The sequence below is a fragment of the Paralichthys olivaceus genome, chromosome 13, assembly GCF_024713975.1.
Source record: "Paralichthys olivaceus isolate ysfri-2021 chromosome 13, ASM2471397v2, whole genome shotgun sequence".
NCBI lineage: Eukaryota > Metazoa > Chordata > Actinopteri > Pleuronectiformes > Paralichthyidae > Paralichthys > Paralichthys olivaceus.
In genome coordinates this window covers 5,568,213-5,582,885 of record NC_091105.1, presented here as the reverse complement: position 1 = coordinate 5,582,885, position 14,673 = coordinate 5,568,213, and the positions used below count along the sequence as shown (strand labels likewise).

At 41.5% G+C, this 14,673-nt stretch overlaps 1 protein-coding gene across 3 annotated transcripts in view; it reads right to left on the bottom strand.

Annotated features, from left to right (window-relative positions):
* myom3 (myomesin 3) overlaps nucleotides 1-14,673 on the bottom strand; it is a 46,008-nt gene that overhangs the window by 18,442 nt on the left and 12,893 nt on the right. For all 3 annotated transcript variants that reach the window (XM_069537656.1, XM_069537654.1, XM_020092747.2), the window contains exons 6-16: nucleotides 14,324-14,416; nucleotides 13,770-13,858; nucleotides 12,408-12,452; nucleotides 9,727-9,867; nucleotides 9,477-9,638; nucleotides 7,913-8,054; nucleotides 6,193-6,392; nucleotides 4,739-4,792; nucleotides 3,197-3,324; nucleotides 1,390-1,573; nucleotides 49-223 (exon numbers count right to left, since the gene is read on the bottom strand). In XM_069537656.1, coding sequence (XP_069393757.1) covers nucleotides 49-223; nucleotides 1,390-1,573; nucleotides 3,197-3,324; nucleotides 4,739-4,792; nucleotides 6,193-6,392; nucleotides 7,913-8,054; nucleotides 9,477-9,638; nucleotides 9,727-9,867; nucleotides 12,408-12,452; nucleotides 13,770-13,858; nucleotides 14,324-14,416 — 1,413 coding nt within the window. The remainder of the gene's footprint in view (nucleotides 1-48; nucleotides 224-1,389; nucleotides 1,574-3,196; nucleotides 3,325-4,738; nucleotides 4,793-6,192; nucleotides 6,393-7,912; nucleotides 8,055-9,476; nucleotides 9,639-9,726; nucleotides 9,868-12,407; nucleotides 12,453-13,769; nucleotides 13,859-14,323; nucleotides 14,417-14,673) is intronic.

Genomic DNA, 14,673 nt, shown 5'->3' with positions numbered 1-14,673 from the left:
GTAATGATTCTTCCTGCAGCCACGGCACAAACAATCTATCACAGTCACCTGGTTGTGTCAAGAGGCTTGTTGTTAACAGTCTTCCAGTCTTGATTGCCGGTTTCGCTGTAGTACAGGTAGTATCCCAGGATGCCGTGCTTCTCTTTGGGCTCCTGCCACTGGAGCAGCACTGAAGTGTCTGTGTCTCTGACGGCCATCACAGAGTGGGGGGGAGCTGGCACCGCTAATGGGAATCACATGAAAACCATCAGATAAAAGTGTGACAGCAGAAATGATTATATGAAAATCAACCACGATGTAGAATTCAAACTTTGAAATATGATCAAGAGATAAGATGCACAGATCATATTAAACCTGTGATTCCATTAGACGGTCTTCTGAAGCTGATCTGCTCAGTGAGTCGGACAATGGAGAATATTATAATGATACGTTTTTATACCTTTAAATATCTAATATGAGCCTTAGAGAATTCTTTGGGGTCTTTGGCCATTAAAAGTATTGTAGACTGCTTTCATGAGTACGTCTTCACTCATGAAAGCACATTTAAATACACTTAGACTGATGATTTCATGTTATTAGACTCATCTGAGACGATAAAACCCAAAGAAATACAGATAATCTGCAGTTTAAACAGGTACTGGAATGTATTGGACTTGTTTGTTAGACGTTAAGGATTCACTGTAAAGAATTTTTCAGATTGAATTTTTATAGTTTATATAAAACAATTATTGATTTGTTGAAAACATAATGAACTTATATTTATTCTTTAATTCAAAAGTGCAGTTAGTTGCAGTCCTTGTTGACAGGCTCTCAAAAATAGAACACAGCACAGGGATACTCATGTAACTTAAAAACAGCTTGAGTGTCGAGCTGTTTTCAGACAAGACCTGTGGGTAAAATCCAGAACATTGGCTGCAGAGTTTACTCAGAGTTTTCTTTTCACACACAGACGCATTCACAACAGCAACAAATCCTCCACATTATTCAAACGAGAGGTGGAGCAGCCGTGTGCAGCAGACAGAGACAGGAAGTGACGTGGTAACTCCGCTGCTGAGACCACGTGATTTTCTTGTTGCTTCTCTTATCCCCGCTCTTTCATCGGGAGATATTTGTTTTCTTTAAGTCTCTTTTAACTTTTGTGTTCGTCGCGCGTTAGTATCGGAATCACCCCCTCCCCCACTCCCCCTGCTGTGGTCACACACATCGGATTCTCCTGGATCTCTACAGACATTATACGAGAAGACCAGGCGGAGAATGTCCAGTGCATGTCTGAAAGCAGCTTAAGTGTCCACATTGTCATGCTGTTAGCTGGGAACAGAAAAGGAAGAGCGACCTTTACAACAGATCAAGTAATAGGTGGGTGGTTGTACACAACATAGTCTCTCTCACCTTGGGGCTTTCCCAAAGAGATGGGCTCGCTGGGCTCGGAGGGGTCACTGACACCGTACTTGTTGATGGAGCGCACTCTGAAGTGGTACTGCTTCCCCTTGACCAGGGCGAACACCGGGAACCTGGGAGAGTTCACCACCATGTCCAGACTGGCAAGCTCCCAGCTGCTCTTCCCTGCCAGCGACTGATCCGAGCACAGCGTTGAAAGTAAAAAGAAATATCAACACAAATAGGATTTCAAAAGTCTACCTGCAAGGACACTTTCATTACTCAGTATCCTTCAATGCACCGTCAACACTTGACAAATATACTTTAAAAAGCTTCATTATTCATTCCAATTTCCATCACCACCTGCTCTGTACATAAGCGATAATTGACACATTTTTGAAAAAAACCACTTAACGTGGAGACGAGGACAGAAAAGGAGAAATAAAGATTGACAGTGTGGTGTGAAGGCCGAACTATGAAAAGATGCTGAGATTCAGTGTGCAGATAGAAACAGAAGACGTTTCGGGATAAAGCAAAAAAATGGAGATTCAGAAAATTGTAAACAACTCAAATTGACATGTTTTCTTCATCTTTGCCAATTAGTCGCTTTCAACTAATGATGTTAAGTATATAAACACATTGTATAGCACTAATGTCGTCTATATTCTGCATTAATTTAATTACTTCTTCTCTGTCTCACCATTATTTCCTGCTCATTTTAGGAGGAAAACCTTGAGGCACGTCAGAGAGATCGGTGATTACAAAGTGCTTGCTCAAGGGCGAAGGGGATATTTGAATGTTCCTTTCATTATATTAGTGGGAGAGAAGCAGCAAACTTTAGTAGTTTCTGATGCCTTTGACATATTTGACAGTTTTATTACCTCGGTAAGTTATAAAAGTCCAATAAAAATCTATATCCTGTGGCAGTTTTCTGATTATTGGATCAAGACGCTGTTGGGTGTTGATATTGGAGAGCCTGGGCTCTTTATTGTTATAAAGAATATAGGTCAGTGGATATGTTGGAGGAAAACTTTTAGTATCTTTGGCTTTAGTTTGAACTTTGTGTCCTGAGGGTAAAAAACAACCACACATTTTAAATGTTGGCTTCTTCATGGTCCAGACACATGCAGATTGAATGGGTTGTTTCTGTTGTATACGCTGCTGTACCCCACCTCTCACCCAACGTCAGCCAGGATTGGCTCCAACTCCCCCTGACACCCTCAACAGATAAGTTCTATAGATAATGGATAGATGGATGGAAGTCAAAACCTATGTATAAAACATATACTGGTAAATTCAAACCACAGAACCTTCATCTCTCAGATCTGGGTAATTTAAACTCACCAGAGAGAAAGTTAAAGAAAATCTCTCAAGTTTTACAATAAGAAAATTGAAGGCCCATTTCCTTCACGCATGGATTTTAAACAAATTCCCAATTAATCTGACACCACATGTTTTTTTCTTTTTATATCTGTGAAGGATGTTATGTTTTCACCCCGTCCACTTGTTTGTTGGTTCGTTTTGAAGCAAGATTACAACAAAACAACTGAACAGATTTATATGAAAATTGGTGAAAGGATTCAGGGAAGAACACTTTACATTTTGTTGCTGATACAGATCAGGACATTCATTCAAAAAAAAGAATCAGGCATATTTAGGAACTGATATCTGCGAGTGTGTGAAATTTGGTGCAGCTTGATTAATGGAAAGGGGAGAGTTTAGTTGAGGGGCTTTGGGATAACTGATAATTAAAGTCCTCAGAGTTACAGTAATAAGAACATTTGTGTGTGTGTGATGTGTGTGTGTGTGTGTGACTGACCTGCTCCACGTAGAAGCTGAGTGGCTCCTTGCCTCTGGGTTCAGGCTCCGTCCAGCTCAGGACCACGTAGGTGTCACTCACCTCACAGGCGTGAACATTTGTGGGAGGAAGCGGCGCTTTGACCTGACCTAAAGAGCAAGGAGAGGAGGAGGAGGAGGAGGAAACAAATAAAAAGTTTACACAAGGTCAGCTGAAATGGAAGCAGAGTCTGGAAGTGCTGTCTGACATATTGCCTCTGCGGAAATCTTTGCATCAGGAAGTTTCATGCTTTGTCTGCTGGATTGGAGTAAAGGACAGAGTCGGCATGATTTAACTTACTGCCCTAATTTTCACCTCCATTTCAAATACATAACTGCACAGATAACCGAAAGTGAAAAGGCTTGAGTCAGCACACTGTCAGTGACGCTGATGTCAGTCGAGGACAATAGAAGCCTTGAGTTTCAGAGTCTTTCTCTCTGTTTGTTTCCCCTGAAGAGTTCAACAGAGCTGTAGTGTGGATCAGAGAGAAACTCGAGAGCAAAGAGAGCAGTGAAAATGACAGATACTGATCTGCTAAAGCCAGCGAGCCTGTGTGTGTGTTTCCCTGAGAGTGTGGACGTAGTGAAGCACTTTATATTGTTGTAGATCTCTGCTCGAGCACAATGAATTCACATAACAGAGCAGACCAAAGCTCCTAAACATGGCGTCAACCCACTGTGACGTCACACGCTGGTTTGTGAGCTGCTGTTTTGACGCCTTGAGTTTGTCCGGCGCCATCTTGGTTTTTTGAAAACGAGAAGTAACGTTATTTGGAGGAGCGGGGGGGGAGGAGCCTGATTGAGAGCTTGAGCACACTGCACGCCCACCTTTTCCCTTTGTACATTATTTGAGCAACAGTTTAAATCATTGTCCAGAGAATTCCACAGTTTCACTTCATATACATGAAATACACATCCGTCTTAATGTAGGTCAAGGAAATGCAGATAATATATACCACACACATTTATGCACATATATCTTGATTCCTAAGGCAGCATTTAAAATGTGAGTGTGTCCTGCAACACGTGTCAGTGTGAGATGGATGAAGATTGACTCTTGGTCTTCTGAAAACCATAAATGCTGCACTCGTCACGCTTCGTCTTTCCCTACAAACGTAAAAACACTGATGCACTTCCTCCACTACATTTATTTTCTGGTTGTCGTTCCAGACACTGATTCCTGCTCCTCTGTCTCTCTCTGTCTCGGAGTTACACTGCCAAGGTTATCAGCTCCTCTTCACAGGCAGTCATAGTACCTCGGGCCATTATGTGCATTTACCCGGAGACCCACCAGGGACTGTTCATTCTTTTCATTTCTGTAAATGGAACGAATGCTCATCGCCTCAGCCATACAATCACACCGGCTCATGGTTAAATATAATATGAGGATGCATTAAGCCCCGAGCCCGAGGCTTCCTACAGGCAAGGAGGCTGCACCCTGTGTGCCAGGGAACATGGATGACTGTTTGAAAACGGGGGCGAAAATGTTGCAAAATACACCTCAATGAAAATGCTGCATTCTCACCTTCCAGTTCATCTTTAGTAATGGTGATGGTCCTCCCTCTGGCCACTTTGACCGCTGACAAAAGAGAATGAGATAGAGAGATAGAATGAGAAAGGGAGGGAGAGGCAGGGAGAAAAAGAGGGCGAAAGACACCTGGGTAATGAAGTTATATGAGAGCCCATGACAACACTATTAGTGCAAATGTTAGAGGAGCAGCCAGTGGTGAGAGAGCCAGAGCTGGAGCGACACAAAGAAGTGAGAGGGAGCGACATGGAAGGATGGAGAGCGAGGCCTGAGGCAAGTCAACCTTCTGTCCGTCCTTCATCTGTGTTTAATGATCCACAGCATCTGACCAGAGCCCATCTGTCCTCCCCGTTCCACCCACTCTCACACAGCGCCCCCACGTGCACACACACACACTCAGATACTTACTTAACGTCTCATTGGATTGTACCCATCCCTCCAGTGAATTAAGTATTTAAGAAAACATATCGCCTTAAAAATAATCTCATGGCAGTCCAGCAGTCCACAGCAGGAGGCTATTAGACAAGCCGCCGCAGCAATAACAGCAAAACCCAGACGGAATTAAAGCAAACGTCTGAATAAATAATGAAGAAACGTTGTGCATGCAGATGTAACTGTACACGAGGGGTCAGTGGATGTTGAACTGCACAGGCACCAGATCTTAACACAACTGAACACAGATGCAAGATTTTTGTGTTTATGCAATCAAGAGGCCAAATGAGGAAATATCGTTTGACAGAAAACTATTACTAAAAGTTTTGGAAATGTAAAAACCCTGCATGGATTAAAAAAATCTTAATATACAGAGTAACCTATTAGCAGTTGATGTGTCCTGTCAACATCTTTCCCTTAAAAAAAAAAAGGCCTCAAGCCACGAGCCTTAAGCAGAGATGATGAGTTTCAAACTCATCTTCAGCTAAAACCAATATCGCCTCAAGTGATGTCACTTATCACAACTTCCTCTGGAGCCACAAAAGGATTAACACTAAATGTTCTCAAATATATTCTGATCCCGTTTAACACAGAGCTTCAAATATTAACTTATACAGACTGACACTGACGAACACAGACATTTGTTTATTCATCTATTCTGAAGAAATAATGATGAGTCATGCAGAACCTCATGCAATGAAAGAAGAGGAGGCTTCATCTGATGGTGATGATGCATAAATCTATAGATTTTCAGATTTTCTTTTAACTGTGGTGTCAAAAAAAAATCCTGTGGTTAGATTCTATTGACTTTTTAATCCGTCACCATCTCTTGCTGTGATGATGTAAATATTATTATTATTATTATTAAACTACAACAAACACTAAAAACTCATCGCTACAACAAATATAAACAACAGGCAAAAACAAAGGAGAAAATAATAATAAATAACAAAAATATTTTGTCCCTCATGTTCAAAACAAAGTGGGAAACCTCTGATTGTCCGTGTGTGATGTGTTACCCTGGCTCCTGGTGTGTTGCAGGGGGTCTGCAGTGAGGACGGGCTCTGTGGCCTTGGACGGACGTCCTGCTCCGGCCCTGTTGACAGCACGGACCCTGAACTGGTACCGAGTTCCTTCCTTCAGCCCAAACACTGGGTAGTGACACATTTTCTGAATATGCACGTTGCAGCGCACCCACTCTCCCTGACTGAGGTCAAATCTGAGCGAGAGAACGAGATGAATCAATCCTGAAGATGCCACATCGATGTGATAAAAAAGAAAGAAGACATCAAAATAAGAGGTAAACAAAGAACCAAATTCATGATGTTTGAACCACTTAATGTGCAGTCTGCAGGGTGCAGCAAATATGAAACCAATTGTAAAACACTTTCGCCTGCACAACAACACATCTAAGTGTGTAAATACACCACCAAGGCCTGTAATTGTGACCAGGTTAGAAAACCCTGATAAACTGTTGTAAACAAAGACAGAAAAGTGCATCTCTCGAACAATAAAGTGTTGCTAGGGAACTAGGAGGTCTCTTACATTTTTCTTTCCTCACCCTGTCACCAAGAACATTCAGGAGATGCATCTTCTACCTAATAAATAAGAAACATACAGAGATACACACAACTACAAACACACACATCACTTACTCCAACAAACACACGTGTACAGGATGCTCGTGATTGATTGGTGCTGGGTGATAAGTGCAGCACCTGTTCTCCTGCGGGAGTCTTTGACTCTGCTGTTAACACAGTGTTGAGGGCTGATAATTACCACGTACACAATCCATCTCATGTGAACTCTGCCAAATGGATATTACACCACCGCTGGTCGCCAACACCTCCATCTTTATCTGCCCTAATCCAATTTCCTCGCGAGCAGCACAAAGAGCAAGATTAAGCTTCGTCTTACTGTCCCACTAATGTTGACTCATAACACAGGAAATTGCTCGACGTCCGATCTAAAACAAACCTTTTTATGGAGACCACCTCAATGTGATCTCATCGTGAGAGATCTAATGACTATAACTAAATGATCTTTGTTTCGACAGTAATAATCAAAACCAGGCAGATAAGCATGTGGGGATAATTTTTCAAAATCTTCAAAATAAATCAGCTTTTTTTATTAAATCAATTAACTGTTTTACTCATTTAAACAAAACCTAATGCCGAGGGATCTTTTGTTCATCTTCTCACTTGAGAACATTTGCTGTGCTTCTTGTCTGAGATTATAGCAAAGTAAATATCTTTGAGTTTTTGTACAACTGATCATGTAGCTTAGATTTTAGCACAGTCTGATTTTATAAATGTATTTATTAAACGAAGCATTTAAACCAAAAAAATCTCAAATTTAAATTTCTCTGCAGACCAAACCTCCAGTCATGAATTCTTCATATAGGTAACAGTTAATTCAGTTTATTAAAAGAGTGTGTTCACAGTGATTGTTTGAAATTGTGAGAAGTGGATTAACTGGGACATTGGAGACATATTTTAATCCTGACCTCACTCAAAAATAAAATAAAATCCTCAAACGGCTCAGAAACATTTAAACATTTAAACATTTCTGAGACAACTGAGGAAAAACTCCATCTGCTGAGGACGACTGTGTGATACGATCAGATGCTGGTGAACAGCCACTGAACCGACCCTGTGGTGTTTGTCAGCCATCGTTTCCAAAGTCAAGAATCAACTTTCAGCCTCAGTTGCTGCTTCGTCTCCCCAGACGGATCCTCACCTCTCCACATAGTAACCGTCCACTGGAGATTCTCCATCGGCACTTGGCGGCTGCCAGGTGAGGAAGACGTAGTCCCTGTTGACGTCAGATACCCGGACTGCCAGAGGAGACGCAGGACCCCCCAACACTGCAGCGGACGCATCTGCAGAAAGATGAGAGGGAAGACTTAAAGTGTCGTAACTCATGAAATCACAGTTAAAAGAAGATTATTAGGACCAGAGAATGAAAGGTGATGATTATTAGAGGCCGACCAAGTTAACGGCTGAATCATCATTAATGTTAATATAGACCAATATGATATGTTATTTTGCAGAAAAAAGGGTAATTAACATTAACATTTGGTTGTTATTTTGTTTTCTTTTTATTCATTGTTTTATAATAAAAGTTATGGTTAAACAGTAAAATATAAAATAAGCCTCAGTTACATTTCTTTGTCATGAGGGTTCATCATCAACATCTAAGGATTAATATATTTATTGGTTGAAACAGGTCAATTAGTCAATCAACTACTACTAGTAATCATTGTCAGAGACATCAAGTTTTCACATGCGATCACTTCAAACTGAGAAATTTGAACTTTTCAATATATTCTGATATTTTTCTTTACCTGCAGTTCTGTGTTTCCAGACATCTAATAAATCTAATATACAAAACCTGATCCAGGATATTTTTTGTTTTTGCAGACAGATGGATTTTGCATGCAGCTGTGTGGTCCTGTATGTGCACCTCATCCTCAAGAAAGATTCAGTTCACATTATACTATGACTGAGGCCGTGCAGGTGCACTGCTGCATGAGTAAGTGATATCTTACAGAGACACATACACACCCACTGGCTCCTCGCAGAGATGCCCAGACACATTTCAAATGTTTGATGAGTCAAGTGGCTGCTGATGTGGTATATGAATGCACGCTGCAAACAAAGTACAAAGGTAGCTGCAGAACAGCTTGAATGATGGTGCAATTTCCCCATATGAATCAGGAAATTAAAGTCGGACCAAAATCCGATGAATACAAATCACGTTCTGAGCAAAGGTTTCAGCCAAAGCACAATTTATCCCGATGCTTTCCTCATGAAAACAGATAAATCTGTATGCGAAGGTCTCAAGGTCACTCCCCTGTGGGTTTATCGGGTCTTTTTCAAACAGAATATTTCAGAATGATGCATATCACTTAAAAGACATGTTGGCAGGCTGTTTAGAGAGGACGCTTAGTGTCCGAGGGGTTTCTGATGTGAGCTGACAGATATTTACTGGCGTGACAAAGTGTCCGTGAGCAGGTTTATAAAGTAAAGCTCACCAGCTCCTAAAGCAACAGCTGCATTAACACGTAGAGACATTTAGTGAAGAAGAAAACAAACTAATGAGTAGCATTAGAGTAGCATCAAATTGTGCAGCGGTAGTGGCGAATCTTCATGGATCAGAGTCCAGAGGAGGACATCAGAGGACAGCAGAAGACATCACATTTTTGGGGTGAACTATTCCTTTCACACATGGATGCTAATGTGTTGATAAATGTCAGAGTAGGTGAATAAAGGGGAATAGAAACCGTTCATGTGGTCCTCACCTGTGATGTAAACAAAAGCCCTGTGTTCCTCGCTCGAATCCCACGTCTTCAGCTGCACAGTGTAAAAACCTTCATGATCCTTGTGTGCAGCCTTTAAAGTGATGGAGGCCTCATCGTCCACCGTCCTAATGTCCACATTGTCGGACTGACGCAGCTGCACACCTGGAATGTAAAGAGAAAGGCAAAACTGAAGCACCCATTCAAACTGCCAATAATCCAGCTCGCGTGATTCGTCTCTTATTCTATTTACCGTCTCTGAACCAGCTGACATCCTGCTGGTAGGGCAGCAGAGCTGAGGTGAAGGAGCACTTCAGGGTGAGAATGTCACCCTCCTTCACCCAAGTGGGCGGGAAGCAAGAGCCGAAGTGGGCCTCGTCCTCGAATCTTGATCCTAGAAGAGAAGGTGACACGAGGAATAAAAGTAAACAGGGAGAGGACGGATGAGAGAGTGTGCAGAATTAGAAAAATTAAATTAGTGATAAACAGGCAAAAGGAAAACTGGCAACAATAACAATAAAAAGAAAAAATGAAGAGAAGAGAAATATGTTATCAATATACTGTGCACGTATACTTGTTCCTCACTGGGAGCCCCCAGGGCAGAGATAAGACTGATATTGAAAAGTAAGTCCACTCCAGACACAGTTGTACTGCACCAAAAAGGATTTCCACAGAGTAATCATTCTGGTTTTTGGATGTTGCACAATAAAACCGACCCCCTTTGGATAAGCATGGGAGGCAGAGGAGAGGAATGAGAAAGCAGAGGATGGAACGGTAGGAATAAACGTGAATGTTGTACATATGACTCCTGACGACAACAATCAAGAGCAGCTTCCTTTATCATTTCCCAAGATCCGTCATCAAACCTTGTCAAAGTACAGTCTCTGATGTCTCTGTATCATCCAGTACCTTTGTGCTATGACATCACTTTGTCTTTATTCTCCGCTCGCTCGCTGTAACAAGCTCTTCAATTTACCTCTCTGGTGACAGGAAGTGAAACGGAACAAAGCAAACCATAGGAGCTTAATTAACTAAAAAGACCATCTCATGCAGATGGGCAGAGGAATAATAGACAAAGACCGAGAGGGACAAAGGACAGCGAGGGGCGGCGTCCCCTGGAGGAAACAACAGAGGACAGCGGAAAAAGATGTGACTTTTTTTTTTTCAACTGAACAGTTCCTGACAAGTTTTTCCTTCAGCTACTCTTCTCCCACTTGTCAAAGCAGCGAAGCAGCGCAGTCTGGAAGTGAGCTCCACGTGTGCCACGAGGCCTTGTCGAATCTTATTCTCAGGGATGAATCAGAGAGAGTGTGACATGTTTCTCATAATGATCGTGTTCTGCTTAGCGGCACAGACTATCACAGGGACGTGCATCCACCACTTAGATCTTTGTTTCCCATCATTCAGATGCTCGATCTCCTGCTTCCCTCAGCGCGATGATGATTAAAATGAATTCACCATGGTTTTGCTTTTGTTTATTTAGTGATTCATGTCGGTAAATGTGATAAAATCAATTATCAGCTACATAAAAAGCAAAGTGTAATTCCCCAGAAGGCTCTGATGTCATTACAAGCTGATGAAGCTTAATTCGAATGATTACAACTTTATTTCTGTGTGTGTGGTGTGAATATTTTGGATGGTGACTACACAGCATTTCTGCAGGAGCAACAGTGGAGGTGTAAGATGTTGGAGTCTAAGCAACGATGAACTCCAAAAGGCAAAAACAACATAATGAGTTGAATAAAAGTGTTTTTATTAAATGTACTTGTCCTAATCAGATGTATGGTCGTCCACAACATTTAAAATACACCTAATTCAATGCAGCTCAACAGCATTGAGTGGTCAACCATTTCTAAAAATAAGAAACATCTGTAGTTTAATCTAATAATTGAAGCCACTACTTCGAATGTAAGTTTTGTAAATTTTGAATAGAGATATTCTTGGGCTCACCAGATTATATTGCAGTATATATGATGTGTAAAAAATTCCTTATATGATGTATATATCTTAAAATAATACATTTCATCACTGCCCTCTAAACGATCAGTAGTAACCAACATCATATTGCATAGTACCCTCAAAAACAGGATCGGACATTTACAAAAAATATTAAACTTTCGGTTTTGCAAAAAATGTCTGACCCTAACAACTGTTTGATTAAGGTTAACACATGATCATGGTTTGGTTAATGAACTGCAAGGTTCAAGTTCAGGAGCAGTTTGGTTCCTAGTTAGAATAAAAGCAGCAGCGCTTGGTTGAGGTGTTGCGTTCACTGTCATAAGAAATCAGCGTAGACTGCAGATCTGGACGTGAACATCCGTCTCCTCTATCAAAGTTTGCTTTGCTGACCTTTCCATCCACCCTGAGAGTTTTTGTGCACTATGAAAACATCCTAATTCAAAGATGAACAGCAGCATAGCTCCAATGACAACATGCACAGCGACCGTGATCAGATACTGAGCAAGATCTGTCTGGAAATGTCCTCATCCTAACACATGGTGGAGGATAATCTAGGCCAAAGAGTGCCACAGCCAATATACGATGCTCCACAGCTTGGAGCAAAACGGAATAAATCCCCCTGCTGTCCCTGGCATGAAATATACATGACTGCCATGTCTACTCATTTGGAAGCAAGGCTTCCGAACCCTATAGTAACTATCCCCCTTCTTACTTACATTCCTACTTCCCTGGACACCCACACAGAAACACTAACCACCATGGCAAACAAACGCCGTTAACACGCGCTGCCCCCTTTCAATCCATCCCTGTCTTCATTTATGAGGTGCAGCGAGTACAGCAGAGCAGAGATGTTGTGTCACGGTCTTCAAAGCTCTTCCCAGCCCACCCTGGTTTACTGGTGCAGGCAGGAACTTCAAAGGGCGGTGGAGAAAATGAAAGGGGACACTTTTCATTAGGCCTTGGCGTGAAACTTACCGGGGGTCTGCCAGCTCTCTGAACCGGCCCCGGCTGCTTGATATGCTGAATCGCAGAGCGACAAGGCCCGATGGATTGGAGGAAGAGGCAGGGAGGGTCGGAGATGGGAGAAAGAGACAAAGTGAATGATACTCTGAAGCTGCGGGAGATAGCCAGAGACAGCAGACAAATAAAACCTGGCAATGACACATTAATGCAAGTCACATCTAATACTCCCTTTAATCTATTTTTACCCCCCCCCCCCACCCGAAAAAAAGACCCTGTGAAATATTGATAGCGAGGAGAAACCTTCAAATGTCTCATTAAAGCCCTGACCAGCTTATTGATGTACAGCATCATACAGCCTTACTGCCACAGAAGATAGGGGGGGTCATTTAACAAGCGCAAAAAATAAAAAGGCACATTATTATTATGAATGTTTCTGCCACTGAGCTGAAAGGCCATGATGCTCGCTGTAGTGGTTATTAGTCACCACTAACACCAACTGTCCTCGTTCAGATTCATTATGCATGAGAGATCTGTCGTCCCTGATCATTCCAATGCTGTTGATTCTCATCCAAATATCCAATTCATATGGAAACAGGGATCACGGAGGGTACGAGACGTTACTGTGCCGAGGACGACGAGAACTCATCAGCTTTGGTTTCTCTAAAACAGAAAATACATTTAACTTCACCCTTGATGAGATGGGAGGGATTAGACAGATGGATACGTCTCATCATATTTGGCTACGACAGCATCAGCACCCTGAGGGCGTCAATGAAAGTCTGGAAAATTTAAATCCTCATTTTATAGCCTGATGGATATTGGATTTTTGAGGCCATCCCCAATATTGATATTTGAAAGTTTAAATATCTGATATTCACATTCTGAACACATATGGTAACATCAAATATAGTTGATCCTTTAAATGTGATTATGATATTTGAGAATTAACATTTAGTAATCACATGTTTGGACATTTAATTTTCTATTTCTTTAAACAAGCACCTTCTTGTTTGGCTCACACTTACTTACTAACTGATATTTATACCCATATGATATAAACTCAAAGTAAAAGCCTCGTGGGTTCTGCTATTGTTGTTGTTAAATACTATGACCTGGAAGTTTATTTGCAATTCATGAAGATTAAACTATTCTTGATGCTGAAGAGAAAGGTCAACTATTTATTGAATCTAATCATTATTAGTTGGTGTCAGTTTGAGCGATGACAGGTTTGTATTTTTTAGTTGTTGTACAAGCAGCACAACACAGTTCGTCATCACTTTAACCCAATAAAATCTAAACACAGCTACTCTGGATAAACAGTTTTTTATATTTCCGTGGTTGTGTAGAGCAAACTTTACACAAGAAGCTACTCACAGTTCACCACAAGTGTTGCAAAGGTCGTAGCTTCACCCAGGGGACTCTTAGCCACCACTTTATACTTGCCAGCATCTTCAGGACGACACCTTCAGAGGATAGAGAGTGAGTCACACATTTAAGATGTGAAAGTGGTTGAGGTTGTGGCTGTAATAAGGACGTTTTAGAAACATTTTCTAGCACTAAACTACTAAAAACGCAGTATTTAACCAATCTTACACACACACACACACACACACACTCATCACACTCATCATGCACCGAGATTTTCAGCTTTAAAGATTGATCTCAGAGAAATCCCAGATTTTATTCAAGGTAACAGGATATTTCATATCTGCTTTATCTGCACTATTTATTATCATTTGCTGCGTAACGTTACTAAAACATTAATACATCACCTCATCCGTGAAAATGATGAGACGCATCAGGTCGATTTTTATAGATCTCCCATGATCCCATGCTGCTTCACAATATCATCAAACCAGGTGTTTTGTTACTGTTTTGATTAAGAGACCCGTAGCACGTGAAGTCGGGGGTTCAAGCTTGTGACCTACCTTCTGATCTCCAGTATGTTAATTCCAAATTTTTGTTGCAGGCTGTAATTCCACGGCTGTTCAGATAATATCAGGGGTGCACCATCTTTGAACCTGAGGTAAAAAGATAAATAGACTGAAGTCCGTCAGACAAAAGTGATCGACAGGCTTCACTTGGGTGGTTCACACCTTTGCCCACTGGTTACTCATGCACTTCTTTCACTAACAGTTCCGCTAAGTCTAGAGCCGCCAGTAGGGGGCATTTGATCTCATTGTGCTGCGTGCGGGTTCATTGTTGAGAGGCAGGCGTTTGCAGCTCATTGAGCTTGATCTCAAGCTCAATGATCGCTGAGCTTCATTAATACTGAGCA